General features: G+C 45.1%; 1 protein-coding gene across 1 annotated transcript in view; it reads left to right on the forward strand.

The window, feature by feature from the left end:
• Positions 1-10,602: 10,602 nt before the first annotated feature.
• DMBT1 (deleted in malignant brain tumors 1) overlaps positions 10,603-18,984 on the forward strand; it is a 58,385-nt gene continuing 50,003 nt past the window's right edge. Inside the window, 11 exon segments of the mRNA XM_058810989.1 lie at positions 10,603-10,627; positions 11,019-11,063; positions 11,752-12,072; positions 12,608-12,950; positions 13,423-13,795; positions 14,226-14,633; positions 15,083-15,494; positions 15,998-16,326; positions 16,776-17,183; positions 17,614-18,021; positions 18,471-18,878. Of these exon segments, the coding sequence (XP_058666972.1) occupies positions 10,603-10,627; positions 11,019-11,063; positions 11,752-12,072; positions 12,608-12,950; positions 13,423-13,795; positions 14,226-14,633; positions 15,083-15,494; positions 15,998-16,326; positions 16,776-17,183; positions 17,614-18,021; positions 18,471-18,878 (3,480 nt within the window).

Genomic DNA, 18,984 nt, shown 5'->3' on the forward strand with positions numbered 1-18,984 from the left:
TGGCATGTACAGGGAGCCAGCACTGCTGTGGCACCTGAACCCCAGGTTCAGTTTTGGGCCCCTCACTGCAAACTATCACTGAGGTGCTCGAGTGTGTCCAGAGAAGGGCAGGGAACTGGGGAAGGGTCTGCACCACATAAGGAGTGGGAGCTGGAAATGTGTTCAAAACTTCCCAAGGGAAAAAAGCTTAGATCAGACGGCAGTGCCTTTTACTTTTCGTGTGCCACAGTGATGAAGTAATTGCACCACAGCAGGAGGAAATTTTTCAGTGGAAGGGTCCTGAAGGGGAAGAGGGCTGGGAGATATCATGGACTAAGGACTGAACCGGATGGAAGTTTAATGACACACAAGGGTTTCATATTTGTGACTTAAGCCAGTGGAGTAGCTAATGGTTTCTGATTACCTTCTGTTATCATGCAACCACAGCCTACAAAATTGCAGCAAAACCCCACACAGCTCCATAATTTCCCCCTCTATTAAATACTGGTGAATGAATAGAAAATATATCAATGTCCCCAAAGAGGTATTTGCCCTGTCACATTGGCATTAAGGCCTGAAGTTGTCCTCACCATTCCTCGACTATGTATAAGTCTTCTCCAGTCCTATATAAAATCTTAAGTTTAGGGCAAATGGTGTAGCCCTTAAGTGCTCTTAGTTAATGTAAATGATGATTATTAATAAATTACATCTACTCTCATATGTTTGTTTTTTAAGCATGCTTCCCTCAAGTGCTCCACCAAATCTTATTTGAAAAGGGTTGTACTGACATTTATTTCTGGTCACTTCAGTAAAAGCCCACGTTATTATTATTCTTAGCTCAAGTTCTTGGTTCAAAACTACACCAATCTTGCTACACTGTAGGGTGGCAGCTACAAAGAGAACAATGGAATAAGTCAATGGCTATTGTCTCTTTCTTTTGGAAGGGATGACTCACCCATCCTTATGAAGGACAGAGTAGGTTCATTGTGTTGTTGTATTCACATGAACCAGGGAACACCAAAGCCAGAGCTGCAGCACAGCGAAATCCTCAAGAAAAACATCTAGGTCAGGGATGAGGATAGGATATAGCAAGAGATGAGATGTATTAAATTCTAATTTGCAAACACAATGCAGAATCTTTCCAGAGTACTTTGAACATTTCTGTGGATCTGATCTGTTCTGGGTCCATATTTGTTGAGCTTGAAGTCAGTCTAATATATCTGAATATCAGCAAAAGTCATAAAAATATATTCTATATCCTCTCATTTTAAGATGTCTCCACCACCTTTCCCCCTTTTGTTCTTTCCATTGTATATAGATAAATAGACCAATACAAAATTCATCTTCTCTGACCAAGAGATGTTCGCTGAAGTGCCTGGCTTAGGCAAGCAAGTCTTGCCAGTTTGTTCCAGCAGCCTGTGAGCCCTTGGACAGCCACTGCCTGCCCGTGAATTATGGTGCAGCCAAATTCTGGGCCACAAATCCTTGGTTATTTATATAACAGCAAACACAGCATGGAGCCCACTGAACAGACCTCATCTCTGACTTTGAATGGTAAAGAACAAAACCTGCTGCTTGGCCATGCCCTGGTTGTGCCAGGCTGTGCACTGTGCGGGAGGGTGTGACACAGGTTTCTGACTTGGTTTTGGGGAGTTTTCCAGTGTGGGGGGCTGAGGTATGTTTGCCCTCAATATGTACCATCATTGTGAAATTTGCCAACTGAGAGCTTCACTCGAGCAGTGAGTAGTTCAGCAAATATCTTCAGGATGGATTTCCAGAAGTGTGTTGGAGGCCTGATCATGCAGAGGTTAGGGCAAACACTTAGCTGCCCCAGTGGTTTACAAAGAATTTGGGAAACTAGTCATAGTAAAGTTATGCACATAACTTGTTTAAACATTTGCTAATTCAAATATTTTATTTTAATGGTTTCTCTTGGCTCACAGTTAAATGTCAATGCATATTTGCCATCATGCAATATTTAATAAGCAATATATGTGTAAAACTGGTTTCCTTTGCTGTGGCAAAATTAACTAACTTCTCTTCCCAGTCTATGAATTGTTACAGAATGCCTTGTAAAGTGGGGGTAAGGTGAAATGTATTTCCAGTTGTCATTGCCCACTCATTCAGTAAATACTGCTGCCTCACATGGTCAGGTGTACAGCATCCCTCACACCATAAAAAGCACCCTGGCAGAAATTATCTGCCCAGTTAGGTGGGAAAAAAAATGTAAATGTGAATGGAAATGGCACATACTGCACTTTGTTTTCCATCTTGCTACCTGTATGATTCAGAGAAAATAAAACATGCAAAACAGAAAACTAGATTGTGTTGCACTGAGTATTGGACTGCAGATAGAAATTTCTTTTGTTCATTGGTAATTTTTCTTTGGTGCAGATTTTGATTATTAGAGCTGCACATTCCAAAGATAAACTGCTTGATTCTTCTAGATCTTTGGTTACTGCAAGGAAGAATGTAAAAAATATTAATAAGTTTAAAGATTTGTGACAGATACAAACAAAAATCTAGTTCTATGTGGGATCTCAGCACCTCAGGACGGAGGTGCAGAGTGGCCGAGAACACCCTTGGGGGGCTCGGGAGTCCTGGAATGTTGCCAGAAGTGTCTGGTGGCTGGACTTTGATCCGACACAGGAGACGACGCCTGTATGAGGACTGGGAAGGTTTCACTGGGTGTATGGTGAAGGGATAAGTTAATTAAAGTGTAAAACACAGGGTTTAGGATTTTGGTACAGGGGGGTCTAAAGAAGTAAGATGGAGGAATTGGGGCGTGTCCTGTTCTTCTTCTTCTTCTTGGCCTCCATCTTCTGTGGTGATGGTGGCACTTTGGGATTGGTTATTACTAGAAGTGCACCGGTTAATAAGGGTAGAAGGTATTGGGGAAAAATGATAAATATTGTACACGTAACTTCGGGTATAAAGATAAGTGACTGCCCCGGGGGTTTGTGGAGTGTGCCCATGGCTGACTTGCTGTGCAGACCTCTGTCGGGCTGAAAGGAAATCTTTTAGATAAACAATTAATAAACACTGAGACAAGATCAGGAGTCTCTCCTCGTCCTTTGAAGCGCCGGGCTCTTCAAGGCCATCCCTGAGCTATCTCCGGTCATAAATCAGCAAAGAAAAACATGAAATCTACAGTTCTACTTTAAATGACAAATCAAGACACACATAATTTACACAAAGGATATAAATTACTGGGGCCTTGATTAGAAAAAATACAAAACCAGTAATCCTGCCTTTTTCGTTTTGGCTCTTCGGGGTTTTTCCTGGTTTTTGAGCTTTGAAAGAAAATGTTCCTAGAACAGACAAAGCATGGGGCAGCACACATAGATATCTGCTGTCCAGGGAATTCCTGGGAAGACTTTGCAGAAGCTGGGCTGAGTGGGGAAATTATCAAATCCACTCTTGGTTAGAAACGTAGACTTACATGTTTGGGAATCACGACCTTCAGTGCAGTTGGCTTCTTTAGGATAAAGAATATTATGTAAATTTAATGTAGCTTTTCTTTCCCTGAGGACCACAGGTGTTTCTCTCCACATAAATAGACATGAAACAAAAGTACTGTGATACATAACACCACATGTCACAAAAAGTAATTTGTACTGTATTAGTTTTTAAATGTCCTTAAACACTATATATACAGAAATTTAGTAACAAGTTTTCTTTTAATCCACTAACACTCCAAGTAAATACAGTTTATTATTTTTAAAGTAGTTTAATTCAGCTTTTTTTTTGCATTTCTGTGTTTAAGCAGAAGGAATATTGCTTTAAGATGACTTCTTTTTAATTTTGTTAATTTCTGGGAGGTATATAGGATGAACAGAAATCCTTGACAAAGATGTAATATTGTGGCCAAGGAATTAGTTTCAAATACATTTTCAAAACTCACGGGTTATTAAAAGGCTTCAGAAATATGTAATTCTTGCCAAGCTGTGAGAACAAAGAAAGAAATAATGAGGCTGGCTCAAGGCAGACATAGAAACACACTCTTGGAAAGGTAAAAGAACAGGCAAAAGCATTGAGACAAAATGGTGTATATAAGGTGAGTTTTATCTTTCTGGAGAAGGACTTTGAAGTTTATCAGATTGTACCAGCTTTAAAGTATCATAAAAGTTGAGCAAGAGATTATAAACTGATTGGTGATGAGAAGTAATTACTGTGGAACTGTTAAATGACTGATTCCTTTTCTGTTTCTTGCTTTGAAAATACCTTTCACACAGACAGGAAGGTGTTGTCTTATATATCAAGAGTTCTGTTATCATTATAGTGCAAGAGTTCCATGGCCTCAGAGTTTCCCACCTCCTCAAAGTTTCTCACAGACAGCTCCTCTAAGCACTGACTGCTCCTGATCCTTGCAGCAGCCATCTGATTCTAGTTCCTACCAATCCACTCTTTTATAACACTGTTCTTATTTGCTACAGGTGTGGCCTGTTTACATCAGGCCTGCTCCTAATCTTTGCTAATTGGTTCAGCTGCAACTCTTTGGGGGATAAGATTACATTCTACACCACCTTCATTTACCCATACTGTATCCTCCTACAATAATGCATATTCCTTTCCTCTATACCTCCCTTAGGTTTAGATGTCCACCACAAAGCCCCCAGCAGCAGCACAACACCTCTGGTGGATTCTCTCTTTTGAGCCCCAGTGGTTTTTCCTGCAATTAGGCATTTTTGCATGTGGAGAGCTGACGTTCCTTGAGCCACTCCCTTTGGCAACTGGCAGCATCCTTTCCTTCCTGCTGGTCCTGCTGGCCTAAAGTCAGGGCAAGAAGGTGAACAGATTAACACTGAAGAGAGCTGGAAGTCTTGGAGCCAAGTTGCTTTCTGTGTTCACACCACCTCTTTCAGGAGCCAGTTGTCCCAGACTCCCCCAATCAGGTGTTTTTTCTCTGAGTAAAACTCAGAAAGGAAACTGAAACATTTAATGAACACTACAGCTAAAAACACTTAAAAGAATTAGGGGTGATTTGAATAGAGGAGTATAAAAAGGGAGTGGAGGTTAAGAGCCAGGTTTGAGGGTCAACACAGTAGGAAAGAATTCAGCTGCAGGGTCACCAAGGCAGGTGCAGATATGGCCCAATAAGGAGCATCCACCAAAGTTATTCTCACACTCTCTACCAGAAATCCTTCAAATACAGGCAGTTCTGGCTGCTGGGGACATTCATTCACTACGTGACAAAAATGCACGTGTCATGTCCCAAGGGAAGTGCAGGTCTGTTCATACAAGGGGTTTTGAGGCTGTGAGACCCAGGACACCACCCAAATGTCAGACACAGGCATGGGGGGTGTACAGATAGATTTCACCTGAATGTGGCTTTTCATAAAACAACTGATATTTATTTTTACCTCTTTCTTAGGCTTAAAACTGAACAGTTTTCCTTTTGTGGGGACAAAGCAAAGGAGACTAAGATAAGTCTGAGTGCTGGGTGCTTCCCTGATGGGGTATGGCCCATCTGGTGCAACACAAAATGAAAAGGGACAGATATGGGAATTGAAGTCCTGCAGAGCATTCCCAGGCAGATACAGAGACTGATTTTGTTCAAGTTCCCTCTTGCAAGAAGCAAATGACAGGAAACCAGTACAGAGTGTTATTGTAAGTAAGTCTTCTTATTCTCTGTTAAACTGAAAGAAAATGATTGATCAATGAACACAGCAGGGCTTTCTATAGCGTTTAACAGCTCTGAGCCACTAAAAATGACAACTGTGATTGAAAAATTCAACAGTTGCTTCATTTTGATTGAAATTGCATAAAAATATTTGGTTTTTAATCCAACTATAACAGTATATTATATTGTTCAATATATTATGTTCAGTATATTATATGTTCAATATATTATATTGAACACTTGCTCCAGAAAGCCACTGACCTCTGAAAAAACAGGTTATGCATTAATTGAGGTTGATATTCTTAGACAAATGTCTTAAAGTTTCCTGTGTCTCAAGGCTTTTGACCACAGTAAGACAAATTTGATCCCATGTATTTTATCTCACTAATCAGTGGTCAAGAGCCAAGGCAAAAGTTTTATTTATTCTTGAGGTTATATATATATATATATATATATATATATATATATATATATATAACCTCAAGAATAAATAATATATAATATATATAATAAATAATATATAATAATATATATAATAAATAATAAATAACATATATATATATATATATATATATACACACACACACACATATGTGTTCTGCTACCAGGAATGCAGTCTCAATAACTTGCGTTTTTTGTGGACTTTTATAATACTTCATTTTTCACAAAACTTCCTGCTGCTCTAATCTCAATATGTGCAATAGATAAGACAAATAATTGAGGCATAATTTGTAGATTACATTGGAATTTTATCCTCTACAAATCAAAGGTGCCTGTTATTAAGGCATAGGTCCTCATATAAGTTAAAAAACGGTTACTGGAAGTGCCAGAAATGCACTGGTGAGATCCAGGAAGTAGCCTGACGTTCATGTGTTCATGAACCTTGCTAGCAGATTTAATTATTGTGGATTAATTTAACATTCAGTCTGTTTCTGAAAGTCCTTGATAACACCCATAGCTTTTCTGTTCACATTGTCTCATAGCAGCTATGGCTGGACAATCTGGAGACCCTCAAGTCCATCCCCTTGCTCAAAGCAGGGTCAAGGAAAACAAGCTGCTCAGGACTGCCCAGTTGGTGTGAATATCTTGAATAATATATTGAGGAATCTATAAAATTTCTGGGCACCCTATTTCACTGGTTGTCCAGCCTCACAGTGAAATTCTCTTTCCTCATGTTGAGTTTATTGTAGTTCAGTTTATGCCCATTGCTTCTCAACCTGCCACCAGGCACCACTGAGACAAGTCTGGTTCATTTTTCAAGAATCTTAAACCAGAATTGACCTCATGAGCCCCTCCCAATGACAGTGTGTGATGACTCCACTGAGCACATGGTATTGTTTTTGCTCTTGTCGGGCAGTCAGGAGCAGTAGAGCTGTGAATAGCAATGCTCAGGCTTCCATTTCTTTATTAACATATGAGTACAATCGGTTGTATTTAGCATTGTCCTCCAGTTTGTTTGCTCTTCTCAGAAACAGCTTTAACAGCTTCTGATTCTGTTTCTGGACTCTGGCCTTTTGTCTTTCTTTCCTCAATTTGAGCACTGTGACCCTTTGCAGGAAGAGCACTCTTTATTCCCCTTGTTCTAGACCCAAGCTGTGCCTTTCTACACAAAGAGGGTTGGAACACACCAGCAAGAATATTGAGTTATGTCCAACTACTGCAGTTTGGTTGTAGCTGGTCTGGTAGCCAAAATAAACGGAGAGATACATCCTGGATGGGTGTAATGAAAAGAATATTAGACCAACAACTGGCCTGTTTCTAGCTGAGCTCTATTTCTCCTCATCAGGTGAGCAGAAAGAGTAGAAATGCAATAAAATTACCCCAGCAGACAGGACTTGTCATTCCCCTAAGTCATCATAAACTCCATTAAGACTTCACACAGACCAACCAAGGAAACCAGCCCAACAGGACTTTTGATTTCAGTTCATCCTTATTTTCTGTGATTGAAGGGGTTGAAGGGGGTCCTGCTGGCAGATGCATCTGAGGACCAAAGCTGTAGACTGAGGGAAGACCCTGGTAAACCAGAGCAAGCTCAACAGAGCCCTGCAGGTGAGGTTACAAAAAATGGCATGAATTTACTTTTTATTCCTGACTTAATCCCATTTATGATGTGGGGATTTTTTTGTGTACAGACAGCAGGGAAAAAACCTACAGTTTCAAATGGAGAACTAAAATATAATGATTTTTGAGACCTGGACTCTTTGCTGAAGAATTTATCAGAAAATCTACTGTGAATTTGCTGCTTCATCCTGCAATACCTTACAGTCTGCATAATCAAGCAATTACCTATTAAGAATAAATAAATAAAATTGGGATGGTTGAGGTAAAGAAACACATGTATTCACCAGTCTGGTTCCAAAGGTAACTCTGGGCCAGCACATACAGTTGAAGATAATGTATAATAAATGGCTGGCATAGAGTTTCTTTTCTTCCTAGCAACACAAATTATCTAGGAAATTGAAACTTTATCGCTCCTATGTAATCCTTCTGCAAAGATCAGTTAATCATAAAAAATATTGCCTAATAAATCAGACGCAGCATGGGCCAGGCTGACCTTGGGAGCCCCAGTTTTTAGCAGAGTATAAAATCTAATGCTCAGTTTTACTGGGGTCTCTTGACAAGATGGGTGCCACCAGGGACCTGCTGTGGTTATTCCTGATAAATGCAGCACTCCTGGATGCCAGCTCACCTAATCAACCCAAAAATTATTCTTCCCAAAAAGGTAGGAAAAAGGGTGTGTTACTTTGCTACTCTGGGTCTATACATGGCACTCAGAGGCCAGTTTAATCAACCCTTTGGAAAGATAGGAAGACAGATTGAAATTAGATAACATCGGGTTGTCTTATTAAAAATACAAACCAATCAATGCCACAATTAAGTATTATTTTTGTTGAAGTGAATTTAATGCGATGAAATTATCATTGTTTTGCAGTAGTGTCTTGCAGCTAAGTTTGAATCAAATTTAAAAATAAATCTGACAAGAAAGGACTGAGAGACCTTGTTCTTATAAATCTATGGCTTCCAGTATGGAATTATGAGGGATTGCAGTTTCTTCGGCTATAATGGATATTTGCTTTGTAGTACTACAAATTCCACCTTGCAAATGCACATGGAACCACTCAAAACTTATTTAGCTTGATATAATTTAGTGGGAAATACTTATTTAGCTTTATATAATTTAATGGGAGTGCAACATAAAGCCAGTTGCTGTGCTGTAGGGTGTCAGGAAGCCCCAGGTGTGTGCATTTTACTAACTTGGGACTTTCAGGCAGGTGGAATAAAAATCTGGGGACTGTAACAATCCAGCCTGCATGTGTAAAAGTATAAAACAGTGTTTGGTTTCCACAGAAACCAATATTTAGTATTTCTAAGGACTTTCTAAACACTATTAGTGTTTAAAAAAAGCTAAAACAACAAAAACCCAACAAATTAATAAAAAAGGTAAGACTCTCACTCCTCTTTCACAGAAAATATCTGAAGTCTTATGTTCCTGCTAGGAATTTCTTCTGACTCAGACACCTCTTCGTTCATTGTTTTTGTAGCTATAAAAAAGAAAAAAAACCCTCATTATGTCCATGGGAATATTGGTGATAGAGCGTGCAATGCTAATTTTGCCCACTGCTTTTCAAAAGACTTGAATTATAAAAAGAGAAACAAATGAAAACTAATCCATGTAAATTAGAATAAGAGACATTTAAATAATAAATAAGAGACATTTAAAACAATGAAATCATAGAACAGAGAAACCAAAAGGGTCTGATATCTGTCTCACTGCATAAAGTCACTTTCTATATATCTGGGAATTACCAAGTACTTTGTGTGTGCTACTCAGATAAAAGAGGCCTGAGAAAGACACAGCACTTGTATAATGCTGTATCAGATCATTTGCTCTGAATAAGCAGGTCACTGATTTATTTTTGCATTAAAATCATGAATACATTTATGAAAGTTTTCTTTGTTCTTGTTTTGGGGATTTTTATTACTCATTTAATTTTACAGATAAACCTGTGTATACAAACAACTGAAAGTACTGTGGTATTTCAAATTAGAAGCACATCTTTAAGGGAGTTCCAAACATAATCTGTATTACTCATGCCCAGGCACCTCTTCCTGTAAATTTTCAGCATTTCACTTTATCATGTTATCAGTAAGACTTTAATGCTTGGTTTATTGACCTCCCAGCAAATTCTGTCCATTCCTAGCAAATACACATTAAGAATTGCAACTAAAAAATTAAAGTATTAGTCAAAAATCCAAATTATTCTCTTTAGTCTGACCAGACATTAATCCAAGCATGCATGTATAAAAAGCAGGTTTGCTAGTTGGGAGGTTTCCCTTCAGTTGTCTCTATTTGCATCCTTTTATTAATTGAAAAGATAATTTTGTGAGGCTACCACACCCTTGTGGAATATGAAATTACTAATTATCTCTTATTTCACAGAGACCAGATCTTCGCTCTGCATCCGAGAAGATGCAGCTCTCTAGAGAAAAACATACCCGATATGAATTTGTTTGTCAGATGTATTGTAAATTAAATCTCTGAAAGCAGCCATGTACAACAAGAATCTGAAAGTAATGCACTCATGCAGTCAAAGAATTATAGAATTATTTATTTACAAGTTACAAGGCAATTTTAATAATCCTCTGGCTTAAACCTCCAAAAAGAAGAAGAGACAGTTTAAAACAGATGCTCAGAGACATGTCTGACCTGGCAAGTTGCCAGTGAAGGGAAATCCACAACATCTCCAGGCAACCAAAAAATTAGGACTCATTTTATAGGGAAAAAAGTGTTTTGAATACATGTCCAAAAATTCTTGGTTTCCTTACTCCTTCCACAAAAGATCAGCCTTGAGATTGACACATTGCTCTCCATCTCCAATTTGTCAGGGTTGGACCAAAATCCCTACCACTGGAAGGCCCTTCATCATGGTTCTTCACCCACCAGGGACTCACCTGTTTCATCTCCCATCTCTCCATATGCCACAGGCACTGATACTTCCATGTTAATGCCCTCCATTCCTTCAGGTGAGTCTGAATCTCTGAAATTTCTGGCCAGTGCTTTTGAGGAAGCAATAATTCCTGCAGAGTTTGGGGTTTGGTTACCTCCATGGACAGTAGAGCCCAGGAAAAGCACATGATAATTGAAGCCAAGGGTGGCACTCCTGGTGGCCTGAAACTTGTAGATGGCCAAGGTCCCAACAAGGGAAGGTGCCTGCATGCTGGCTGGAATTTGGCAATGGGATCATGGTTATGTTTCTGGTTGATTCCACAATGAAAAACCACCCTGCTGACAACCCCAAGCTCTCCATCTGCCATGTGACGGGGTGGCAGCACCATGCCCAGCACTGGGAGAAACCTGGCCATCCTCCTTCATCCAACAGAGCCCTAATTGCTTCTTTCCTTTCCTCCCCTGCAGATGCCACCAGTGCCGCAGCCAGCCTGACTGCCTCTGCTCCTTCAGGTGAGTCTGAGCTTCTCCTGGGTTTTCTGGCTGCTGCTTCCTGCAGAAACAATTAGCGCCTCAGAGTTTGGGTTTTAGTCTTCTCCAAGGCAGAACAGAGCCTTGGAAAACCAACGCAGAATGCAGCTGAGACTGGGAGTAGTAGCAGCTTGAAATTCATAGAGCATTGCCCAGGGTGCGACCAGGAGAGGTACCTGCTTTTGATTTTGTTGGCTGGAATTTGATGTGTGTTGGGAATGAGTGTAGGATTATGTTTCTGGTTGATCCCACAATGAAAGGCCACTGTACTGACACCCTAAAGCTCTCAATTTCTCGTGTTGCACAGTGGCACCAACAACCCCAGTCCTGGGAGCAACCTGGCCATGTTCCTTCATCCGCCAGGAGCTCCCTTGCTACTTCTTTCTTCCCTAGAGATGCAACAGCCAAAGATCCACCCAAGTTAAAGATAGCCACTCCTTCATATTTTTCTTCTCCACATAGTTGTGGCGACTTCTATTTACTGAATAGTTAGAGGGGCAAAGGTTTGTGTTTAGTCTCCTCCCTGAAAGGGGAGAACAAAAAAGTTTAACACAACAAAGATTGGGAGACATGGTGGCCTGAAATTCATAGAGTGATTTCTCTGTGGCAAGAGAAAATGCCTTTGTGCTAACATCTCTTCCCAAGTTTTCCACGCCTCCTTCTCTCCCAGGTGCCACCATCAGCCTGGTGAACGGCGGGAGCCGCTGCGAGGGTCGTGTGGAGATTTCCCACTCTGGGGGCCGGGGCACTGTCTGTGATGATGGCTGGGACCTGAGCGATGCCCAGGTGGTGTGCAGGCAGCTGGGATGTGGAGATGCTGTTTCTGCAACATCAGGGGCCTTCTTTGGACAAGGCAGTGGCAGCATCTACCTGGACGATGTGAACTGTGCAGGCTGGGAGTCATCCATCTTCCAGTGCAGACACAATGGCTGGGGTGTTCACAATTGTGGCCACCATGAAGATGCTGGTGTTGTGTGTTCAGGTACCACTGGTTTGACTGCCTGCATACTATGAATTTTTCAGAGGGTGGTCTTAGTTAGCTGGAATTTGGTGATTTGTTGGGGATTATGGCAGGGTCATGTTTTTGTTGCATCCCACCATGGGGACCGTTCTGCCGACAACCCCGGGATCTCCATTGCTCGTGTGCCAAGCTGGCAGCAAGATGCCCAGCACTGGGAGAACGGCAGGCGTGGATCCTCATCCAACAGGCCTCACCTGCATCTTTCTTTTCCTCCCCTACAGCTGCCACAAGCACAACTACATTCAGCCCCATCTCCGTTCCTTCAGGTGGGTCTGAATTTCTCCTGGTTTTTCTGGCCATTGCTTCTTGCAGAATCAAGTAGTTCCTCAGAGTTTGATGTCTGCTTTTCTCCATAAGAGACGAGAAGGCAGGAAAAGCAGTGTAATACAGCTGAGATTGGGAGTTGTGATGGCCTGAAATTCATAGAGTGATTTCTCTGAGGCAAGAGAAAACGCCGTTGTGCTAAAATCTGTTCCCAAGGTTTCCACGCCTCTTTCTCTCCCAGGTGCCACCATCAGCCTGGTGAGCGGCGGGAGCAACTGCGAGGGTCGTGTGGAGATTTCCCACTCTGAGGGCCGGGGCACTGTCTGTGATGATGGCTGGGACCTGAGCGATGCCCAGGTGGTGTGCAGGCAGCTGGGATGTGGAGATGCTGTTTCTGCAACATCAGGGGCCTCCTTTGGACAAGGCAGTGGCAGCATCTACCTGGACAATGTGAACTGTGCAGGCTGGGAGTCATCCATCTTCCAGTGCAGACACAATGGCTGGGGTGTCCACAACTGTGGCCACAGTGAAGATGCTGGTGTTGTGTGCTCAGGTACCACTGGTTTCACTGCTTGCATACTATGAATTATTCAGAGGGTGGTCTTAGTAAGCTGGAATTAGATGATTTGTTGGGGATGAGGACATGGTCATGTTTTTGGTTGATCCCACCATGAGAGACCATTCTGGTGACACTCCCAGGCTCTCCATGGCCCGTGTGCCAAGCTGGCAGCAATGGGCCCAGCACTGGGAGAAAGGCAAACATGGATCTCCATCCAACAGGCCTCACCACCTTCTTTCCTTTCCTCCCCTACAGCTGCCACAAGCACAACTACATTCAGCCCCATCTCCGTTCCTTCAGGTGGGACTGAATTTCTCCTGGTTTTTCTGGCCATTGCTTCTTGCAGAAACAATTAGTTCCTCAGGGTTTGATGTCTGCTTTTCTCCATAAGAGACGAGAAGGCAGGAAAAGCAGTGTAATAGAGCTGAGATTGGGAGTTGTGGTGGCCTGAAATTCACAGAGTGATTTCTCTCTGTGGCAGGAGAAAACGCCTTTGTGCTAACATCTCTTCCCACGTTTTCCACACCTCCTTCTCTCCCAGGTGCCACCATCAGCCTGGTGAACGGCGGGAGCCGCTGCGAGGGTCGTGTGGAGATTTCCCACTCTGGGGGCCGGGGCACTGTCTGTGACGATGGCTGGGACCTGAGCGATGCCCAGGTGGTGTGCAGGCAGCTGGGATGTGGAGATGCTGTTTCTGCAACATCAGGGGCCTCCTTTGGACAAGGCAGTGGCAGCATCTACCTGGACGATGTGAACTGTGCAGGCTGGGAGTCATCCATCTTCCAGTGCAGACACAATGGCTGGGGTGTCCACAACTGTGGCCACAGTGAAGATGCTGGTGTTGTGTGCTCAGGTACCACTGGTTTGACTGCCTGCATGCTTGGACTCATTCAGAAAGTGACCTTTCATGGCTGGGGTTAGGTGTGGGATTGTGTTTTTGGTGCATCCCACCATGGGGACTGTTTCGCGTACAGCCCCGGGCTCTCCATTGCCCATGTGCCAAGCTGCCAGCAACGTGCCCGGCACTGGGAGAAAGGCAGGCGTGGATCCTCATCCAACAGGCCTCACCTCCTTCTTTCTTTTCCTCCCCTACAGCTGCCACAAGCACAACCACATTCAGCCCCATCTCCGTTCCTTCAGGTGGGTCTGAATTTCTCCTGGTTTTTCAGGCTGGTGCTTTCTACAGAATCAAGTAGTTCCTCAGGGTTTGATGTCTGCTTTTCTCCATAAGAGAGGAGAAGCCAGGAAAAGCAGTATAATACAGCTGAGACTGGGAGTTGTGGTGACCTGAAATTCATAGAGTGATTTCTCTGTGGCAAGAGAAAATGCCTTTGTGCTAACATCTCTTCCCACGTTTTCCACACCTCCTTCTCTCCCAGGTGCCACCATCAGCCTGGTGAACGGCGGGAGCCGCTGCGAGGGTCGTGTGGAGATTTCCCACTCTGGGGGCCGGGGCACTGTCTGTGACGATGGCTGGGACCTGAGCGATGCCCAGGTGGTGTGCAGGCAGCTGGGATGTGGAGATGCTGTTTCTGCAACATCAGGGGCCTCCTTTGGACAAGGCAATGGCAGCATCTACCTGGACGATGTGAACTGTGCAGGCTGGGAGTCATCCATCTTCCAGTGCAGACACAACGGCTGGGGAGTCCACAATTGTGGCCACAATGAAGATGCTGGTGTTGTGTGCTCAGGTACCACTGGTTTCACTGCTTGCATACTATGAATTTTTCAGAGGCTGGTCTGAGTTAGCTGGAATTAGATGATTTGTTGGGGATGATGGCAGGGTCATGTTTTTGGTTGATCCCACCATGAGAGACCATTCTGGTGACACTCCCAGGCTCTCCATGGCCCGTGTGCCAAGCTGGCAGCAATGGGCCCAGCACTGGGAGAAAGGCAAACATGGATCTCCATCCAACAGGCCTCACCTCCTTCTTTCCTTTCCTCCCCTACAGCTGCCACAAGCACAACCACATTCAGCCCCATCTCCGTTCCTTCAGGTGGGTCTGAATTTCTCCTGGTTTTTCTGGCCATTGCTTCTTGCAGAAACAATTAGTGCCTCAGAGTTTGATGTCTGCTTTTCTCCATAAGAGAGGAGAAGCCAGGAAAAGCAGTGTAATACAGCTGAGATTGGGAGTTGTGGTGGCCTGAAATTCACAGAGTGATTTCTCTCTGTGGCATGAGAAAATGCCTTTTTGCTAACATCTTCCCACGTTTTCCACGCCACCTTCTTTCCCAGGTGCCACCATCAGCCTGGTGAACGGCGGGAGCCGCTGCGAGGGTCGTGTGGAGATTTCCCACTCTGGGGGCCGGGGCACTGTCTGTGACGATGACTGGGACCTGAGCGATGCCCAGGTGGTGTGCAGGCAGCTGGGATGTGGAGATGCTGTTTCTGCAACATCAGGGGCCTCCTTTGGACAAGGCAGTGGCAGCATCTACCTGGACGATGTGAACTGTGCAGGCTGGGAGTCATCCATCTTCCAGTGCAGACACAATGGCTGGGGTGTCCACAATTGTGGCCACAATGAAGATGCTGGTGTTGTGTGCTCAGGTACCACTGGTTTGACTGCCTGCATGCTTGGACTCATTCAGAAAGTGACCTTTCATGGCTGGGGTTAGGTGTGGGATTGTGTTTTTGGTGCATCCCACCATGGGGACTGTTTCGCGTACAGCCCCGGGCTCTCCATTGCCCATGTGCCAAGCTGCCAGCAACGTGCCCGGCACTGGGAGAAAGGCAGGCGTGGATCCTCATCCAACAGGCCTCACCTCCTTCTTTCTTTTCCTCCCCTACAGCTGCCACAAGCACAACCACATTCAGCCCCATCTCCGTTCCTTCAGGTGGGTCTGAATTTCTCCTGGTTTTTCAGGCTGGTGCTTTCTACAGAATCAAGTAGTTCCTCAGAGTTTGATGTCTGCTTTTCTCCATAAGAGAGGAGAAGCCAGGAAAAGCAGTATAATACAGCTGAGACCGGGAGTTGTGGTGACCTGAAATTCAGAGTGATTTCTCTGTGGCAAGAGAAAATGCCTTTGTGCTAAAACCTCTTCCCACGTTTTCCACACCTCCTTCTCTCCCAGGTGCCACCATCAGCCTGGTGAACGGCGGGAGCCGCTGCGAGGGTCGTGTGGAGATTTCCCACTCTGGGGGCCGGGGCACTGTCTGTGACGATGGCTGGGACCTGAGCGATGCCCAGGTGGTGTGCAGGCAGCTGGGATGTGGAGATGCTGTTTCTGCAACATCAGGGGCCTCCTTTGGACAAGGCAATGGCAGCATCTACCTGGACGATGTGAACTGTGCAGGCTGGGAGTCATCCATCTTCCAGTGCAGACACAACGGCTGGGGCGTCCACAATTGTGGCCACAATGAAGATGCTGGTGTTGTGTGCTCAGGTACCACTGGTTTCACTGCTTGCATACTATGAATTTTTCAGAGGCTGGTCTGAGTTAGCTGGAATTAGATGATTTGTTGGGGATGATGGCAGGGTCATGTTTTTGGTTGATCCCACCATGAGAGACCATTCTGGTGACACTCCCAGGCTCTCCATGGCCCGTGTGCCAAGCTGGCAGCAATGGGCCCAGCACTGGGAGAAAGGCAAACATGGATCTCCATCCAACAGGCCTCACCACCTTCTTTCCTTTCCTCCCCTACAGCTGCCACAAGCACAACTACATTCAGCCCCATCTCCGTTCCTTCAGGTGGGTCTGAATTTCTCCTGGTTTTTCTGGCCATTGCTTCTTGCAGAAACAATTAGTGCCTCAGAGTTTGATGTCTGCTTTTCTCCATAAGAGACGAGAAGGCAGGAAAAGCAGTGTAATACAGCTGAGATTGGGAGTTGTGGTGGCCTGAAATTCACAGAGTGATTTCTCTCTGTGGCATGAGAAAATGCCTTTTTGCTAACATCATCCCACGTTTTCCACGCCTCCTTCTTTCCCAGGTGCCACCATCAGCCTGGTGAACGGCGGGAGCCGCTGCGAGGGTCGTGTGGAGATTTCCCACTCTGGGGGCCGGGGCACTGTCTGTGACGATGGCTGGGACCTGAGCGATGCCCAGGTGGTGTGCAGGCAGCTGGGATGTGGAGATGCTGTTTCTGCAACATCAGGGGCCTCCTTTGGACAAGGCAGTGGCAGCATCTACCTGGACGATGTGAACTGTGCAGGCTGGGAGTCATCCATCTTCCAGTGCAGACACAATGGCTGGGGTGTCCACAATTGTGGCCACAATGAAGATGCTGGTGTTGTGTGCTCAGGTACCACTGGTTTGACTGCCTGCATGCTTGGACTCATTCAGAAAGTGACCTTTCATGGCTGGGGTTAGGTGTGGGATTGTGTTTTTGGTGCATCCCACCATGGGGACTGTTTCGCGTACAGCCCCGGGCTCTCCATTGCCCATGTGCCAAGCTGCCAGCAACGTGCCCGGCACTGGGAGAAAGGCAGGCGTGGATCCTCATCCAACAGGCCTCACCTCCTTCTTTCTTTTCCTCCCCTACAGCTGCCACAAGCACAACCACATTCAGCCCCATCTCCGTTCCTTCAGGTGGGTCTGAATTTCTCCTGGTTTTTCAGGCTGGTGCTTTCTACAGAATCAAGTAGTTCCTCAGAGTTTGATGTCTGCTTTTCTCCATAAGAGAGGAGAAGCCAGGAAAAGCAGTATAATACAGCTGAGACTGGGAGTTGTGGTGACCTGAAATTCATAGAGTGATTTCTCTGTGGCAAGAGAAAATGCCTTTGTGCTAACATCTCTTCCCACGTTTTCCACACCTCCTTCTCTCCCAGGTGCCACCATCAGCCTGGTGAACGGCGGGAGCCGCTGCGAGGGTCGTGTGGAGATTTCCCACTCTGGGGGCCGGGGCACTGTCTGTGATGATGGCTGGGACCTGAGCGATGCCCAGGTGGTGTGCAGGCAGCTGGGATGTGGAGATGCTGTTTCTGCAACATCAGGGGCCTCCTTTGGACAAGGCAATGGCAGCATCTACCTGGACGATGTGAACTGTGCAGGCTGGGAGTCATCCATCTTCCGGTGCAGACACAACGGCTGGGGCATCCACAATTGTGGCCACAATGAAGATGCTGGTGTTGTGTGCTCAGGTACCACTGGTTTCACTGCTTGCATACTATGAATTTTTCAGAGGCTGGTCTGAGTTAGCTGGAATTAGATGATTTGTTGGGGATGATGGCAGGGTCATGTTTTTGGTTGATCCCACCATGAGAGACCATTCTGGTGACACTCCCAGGCTCTCCATGGCCCGTGTGCCAAGCTGGCAGCAATGGGCCCAGCACTGGGAGAAAGGCAAACATGGATCTCCATCCAACAGGCCTCACCACCTTCTTTCCTTTCCTCCCCTACAGCTGCCACAAGCACAACTACATTCAGCCCCATCTCCGTTCCTTCAGGTGGGTCTGAATTTCTCCTGTTTTTTCTGGCCATTGCTTCTTGCAGAAACAATTAGTGCCTCAGAGTTTGATGTCTGCTTTTCTCCATAAGAGACGAGAAGGCAGGAAAAGCAGTGTAATACAGCTGAGATTGGGAGTTGTGGTGGCCTGAAATTCACAGAGTGATTTCTCTCTGTGGCATGAGAAAATGCCTTTTTGCTAACATCATCCCACGTTGTCCACGCCTCCTTCTTTCCCAGGTGCCACCATCAGCCTGGTGAACGGCGGGAGCCGCTGCGAGGGTCGTGTGGAGATTTCCCACTCTGGGGGCCGGGGCACTGTCTGTGACGATGGCTGGGACCTGAGCGATGCCCAGGTGGTGTGCAGGCAGCTGGGATGTGGAGATGCTGTTTCTGCAACATCAGGGGCCTCCTTTGGACAAGGCAGTGGCAGCATCTACCTGGACGATGTGAACTGTGCAGGCTGGGAGTCATCCATCTTCCAGTGCAGACACAATGGCTGGGGTGTCCACAATTGTGGCCACAATGAAGATGCTGGTGTTGTGTGCTCAGGTACCACTGGTTTGACTGCCTGCATGCTTGGACTCATTCAGAAAGTGACCTTTCATGGCTGGGGTTAGGTGTGGGATTGTGTTTTTGGTGCATCCCACCATGGGGACTGTTTCGCGTACAGCC

Source organism: Ammospiza caudacuta, chromosome 9 (assembly GCF_027887145.1).
Source record: "Ammospiza caudacuta isolate bAmmCau1 chromosome 9, bAmmCau1.pri, whole genome shotgun sequence".
Lineage (NCBI taxonomy): Eukaryota > Metazoa > Chordata > Aves > Passeriformes > Passerellidae > Ammospiza > Ammospiza caudacuta.